Raw genomic sequence first — 4664 nt, 5'->3', positions numbered from 1 at the left:
GAGCTGCCTTGTCTGCTCTATCTGAGAAGCCCTGCATTACTACTTGTTGGGACCATTCATGCCAGGGTTGTTTGGTAGCCTTCCTCCATGAGTTGCAAAGTGTCCAATGAGGGCTGCTATATTAGAATTTCCTTCTGGCTTCCATGTCTAGATGTGACTGTGCTGCTTGCCAGCCCCTCTCCATGGATTTCTGGTATCCCTTGGTGCATGCTGTACCAGTATTATAGCTTTGCATCATGTTGTACTGCATGCAGGGTCTTTGAGGTCTCCTAGGATCCACCTCACCTGGGTGTATGTCTACCTTCAGCATGGCTTATCGGGGCCTATCGGTTTACCTGGTGGGCATAATAAACATATGTGTCTGAATTTAAAGTCTGAAAAAAAAAAAAAAAGAATTATTGACTTTAAAAGAAAAAGAAAAATACCGGATGGTCTCACTCATAGCAGGAATCTAGAAAACTTCAATAAGGGACCAGAAAAATGAATAACTATAAGAAAGTGAAAATCAAAATCAACAAAAAACTATGAACCAGAGACACTTTTTGGGGGGTGGGGTGTGGGGGGCGGGAGGGGAGGGATTGGGGTCAGAATGGGGGGTTGCAATTGTATGGGGAATATAAAAATAAAATTTATTATAAAAAAAAAGAATTATTGACTTTATTTTACTGCAATCTGGTCATGAGTATATGGAGGAGGTGACACTGGCATCTTCACTGTACCTCTATCTTGCCCTATTATGCTTTAGTTTTGTTTACTATCTCTTAATGAATGCTAACACTTGGCTATTTATGATTGATATGCCTTGGTTAACCTATTGATCCATTTATTGTCCAGTTACTAATCACAGGGCTAGATCCCTTTCCAGCAGTATGGTCAAGATATAACATCCTGGCAATAACTAAATTGAATGTGATATTTGCTCATGGCAATGTAAAATCCAAAATATGATCATCGTACACAAAAGAATGATGATAACCATAAGGTACTAGGTAGAAATACTATTCATAAGGTCAGAAGCTGAAAAGGTCAGGAATAGTTGGGAAGTAATATATAATTCAGTTCATGAGAAATGTTTCAGGAGCTTCCCTGTTGGCTCAGGGGGTTGAGCGCAGGGCTGTGAGGCTGTACGGGGTCTTTGTTGTGTGGGTTAAATCCCCGGCCAGCCAGGAGTAGCCCACATGGTGCAGCAGACCTCTCTTGTCTCACTGCTGCTCCCCTCAGCAGTGTGTTTCAGGACATCTGCCTATTTTGCTCCCCTTTGTCTCTGGTGAGTATTCTCATCCCCATGCCCCTGCAACTCTGGTCTGTACCCCACATATTAAAAAAATGTTTTAAAGATTTATTTATTTAATTATATAAGTACTGGGTACAGTCAGAAGCGTGGGAGGGTGAGATGGTGAGATAATTCACCGGAGCCAGAGGGGAGAGCAGAGCAGGCAGACTGACCAAGTACACTGCTGAGGGGAGCAGTGGGCAGCAGGAGAGGTCTGCTCTGCCATGTGAATTATCTTCCTGGCCAGGATCAAACTTGTGCTGCAGTAGCTGCTCTTAGCTTCCTAGTGCTGACAGTTAACCTCTTATGCTGCAAGGGAGGCCCAAACATAGTATTGTTTTTATAATCATCAATTAAATACAAAAAACTCTTGTGTTCTGTAAAATGGTGTGCAAATACCAGACTCTTCTTCTGATATCCATCAGCAATTTTGAGGGTCAAAAGAAATGAAGGTTTTCAATGAACTATTGAAGAACATTAAATAGTGTGTGAACACTTTGCAGTTGTTTGATAAGCTGCTGAAAATAGCTATGGGAAAGCCAAAAGGATGAGTTAACCAAAGCAATGACTGGTGACATCATTTGAATTCATTATAATAATGTGAGAAAATTGCACTCAGCAGGAAAGAACTTCCATGTAAATGAAGTTCACCTTTCATTAAACAAGGGCATTTTCTGGTATCACTCTTGAATGTTCTTTTATTTTTTTTATTTTTATTTTTTTTAAAGACTTATTTATTTATTCATACAAGCATTGGGTACAGTCAGAAGTGCGGGAGGGTGAGGAAATTCACCAGAACCAGAGCAGGGAGCAGAACAGGCAGAATGACAGAAGTACACTGCTGAGGGGAGCAGCGGGCGGCAGGAGAGGTCTGCGTGCCATGTGGGACCCTCACCCGGTGGCCAGGGATTGAACTGTCACTGCAGAGGTTGCAGGCAGCTTTGCAACCCAGTGCTCAACCACTGCGCCACCAGGGAGGCCCAAAAGAAATGTTTTATTCACATGGATTGGAAGAATAAACATTATTAAAATGGCCATCCTTCCAAAAGCAATATACAGATTCAATGCTATGCCAATCAAAATTTCAATGTCATTCTTCAAAGAAATAGAACAATTATTGATGAAATTCATATGGAATCACAAAAAAACCCCGAATAGCCAAAGCTCTCCTGAAAAAAAAAAAGAAGGGAATGGAGGCATCACACTCCCAGACTTCAAACTATACTACAAAGCCATAATCATCAAAACTGCATGGTATTGGAACAAGAACAGACATACAAACCAATGGAATCGAACAGAAAATCCAGAAATAAACCCACAGATTTATGGTCAACTAATCTTTGACAAAGGAGCAAAGAATATGCATTGGAGCAAAGAAAGTTTGTTCAAGAAATGGTGCTGGGAAAACTGGGTCGCTACATGCAAAAGAATGAAGCTTGACCACTACCTCACACCATACACAAAAATCAACTCAAAATGGATTAAAGAACTAGACATAAGACCTGAAACCATAAAATATATAGAAGGAAATATAGGCGAAACACTACGTGATTTGCACATCAAAGACATCTTTACAGACACATCACCCAAAGCAGTGATAGTGAAGGCAAAGATAAACAGCTGGGAGTACATCAAATTAAAGAGCTTCTACACAGCAAAAGAGACAATAACAAAAACAAAGAGAAACCCCACCAACTGGGAGAACATTTTTGAACCCAACACTAATGATAAAGGACTGATCACAAAAATCTGCAAAGAGCTGACGAGACTCAAAAACAACAAAGAAAATAATCCAGTCAAAAAATGGGCAGAAGAGCTAAAAAGAAACTTCTCTGAAGAGGAAATGCAAATGGCCAACAGGCATATGAAAAAATGTTCAACATCACTTGTCATCAGGGAAATACAAATCAAAACTACCATGAGATAACATCTTACACCAGTGAGAATGGCACATATTAAAAAAACTAGCAACAACAAATGTTGGCGAGGGTGTGGAGAAAAAGGAACTCTTCTGCACTGTTGGTGGGAGTGCAAACTGGTCCAACCACTATGGAGAGCTGTGTGGAGATTTCTGGACCTACTAAACATAGAACTTCCATATGATCCAGCAATTCCACTCCTAGGTATTTACCCAAAAGACACAGAAACATCAATTCCAAAGAACACCTGCACCCCTATGTTTATAGCAGCACTGTTTACAATAGCTAAGCTTTGGAAACAACCCAAATGCCCAAAAATAGATGACTGGATCAAGAAGATGTGGTATATATATACCATAGAATATTACTCAGCATTCAAAAAAGATAAACACATGCAATTTGCAGCAACATGGATGGCGCTGGAAGGGATCATGCTCAGTGAAATAATCCAAAAAGAAAAAGAAAAATACCGGATGGTCTCACTCGTAACAGGAATCTAGAAAACTTAAATAAGGGACCAGGAAAATGAATAACTATAAGAAAGTGAAAATCAAAATCAACAAAAAACTATGAACCAGAGACACTTTTAGGGGGGCGGGGGGAGGGGAGGATTGGGGTCAGAATGGGGGGGCTGCAATTGTATGGGGAATATAACAATAAAATTTATTTAAAAAAAAAAAAAAAGAAATGTTTTATTCAGAGGCCATATGCCAATTTCTACTGAAAACCAAGAACAGTTAGTTACGATTTTCATATAGATATTCTGTTATTTGGAACATGTATCAGATCTATGGCTTAACTTTTGATAGCAAAAATACCCATGAACTAATGTTAGTAGATAAAATTGTTTGCAAATATTGACACAATGTCTCCATGTGTGTTTCTTTTGACTCCATTATCCCTAGTACACTAGCATGAAACATTGATTCTTTTTTTTTTTTTTTTCCCGGTCTCACAGGGACATTTATTCACGTCAAGGAGGAGACGGGGCTGGACTAGGGCACAGGGACGTCCCACGCTGCCGGCTCCATCGGCCTGGCACTGCGGCGGGCCGGTCAGTGGTGGCCGTGGGCAGGTGCGGGACTCGGACCTTTCAAAGCTTTACTTCTTTTATCAGCACTCCTGATCTTGTAAATGATGACGCTCATCAGCCCCATTCCTACCCAGATCTCCTGGTAGACCTGGGTATAGTAGGGCTTCATGGGGGTCCAAACATTTTTAATGAGGCTCTGAAACATCTCGGCGCCGACCCCGACCCACAACATTGATTCTTAATTTTTAGCAGTTGAAGCATTTTGTTAAGTAGTTTTGTATATTTAAATGTTTCACACGCAAAACTGCAACCTGTAATGTCCTGTTTGTGTGTATTTCCTGTGTATTTTAATTTATCCCTAATGACTAAATGATTTTGCAATTTATGAAAAAAATGTAATAAAATATACAATTAACTTCAGACTTCCTATGAAGAACAT

The 4664-nt window shown here is 40.1% G+C and overlaps 1 protein-coding gene across 1 annotated transcript; it reads right to left on the bottom strand.

Moving 5' to 3' along the window:
* Positions 1 to 4239: 4239 nt before the first annotated feature.
* On the bottom strand, positions 4240 to 4446 carry LOC119261157 (ATP synthase subunit ATP5MPL, mitochondrial). The gene has a single exon (XM_037530376.1). It carries the CDS (start codon positions 4428 to 4430, stop codon positions 4248 to 4250), a length of 183 nt encoding a protein of 60 aa, XP_037386273.1. The 5' UTR covers positions 4431 to 4446; the 3' UTR covers positions 4240 to 4247.
* Between the last annotated feature and the right edge of the window lie 218 nt (positions 4447 to 4664).

Source organism: Talpa occidentalis, unplaced genomic scaffold (genome assembly GCF_014898055.3).
Source record: "Talpa occidentalis isolate TD23 unplaced genomic scaffold, MPIMG_talOcc4v2.1 talOcc4.6, whole genome shotgun sequence".
Lineage (NCBI taxonomy): Eukaryota > Metazoa > Chordata > Mammalia > Eulipotyphla > Talpidae > Talpa > Talpa occidentalis.
Note: the sequence above shows the minus strand (reverse complement) of the source record. Positions and strands in the feature narration are given on the sequence as shown.

Excerpts from the sequence above, each read along its gene's own strand:
- LOC119261157 (XM_037530376.1), bottom strand. The coding sequence starts at position 4,430 with ATGTTTCAGAGCCTCATTAAAAATGTTTGGACCCCCATGAAGCCCTAC.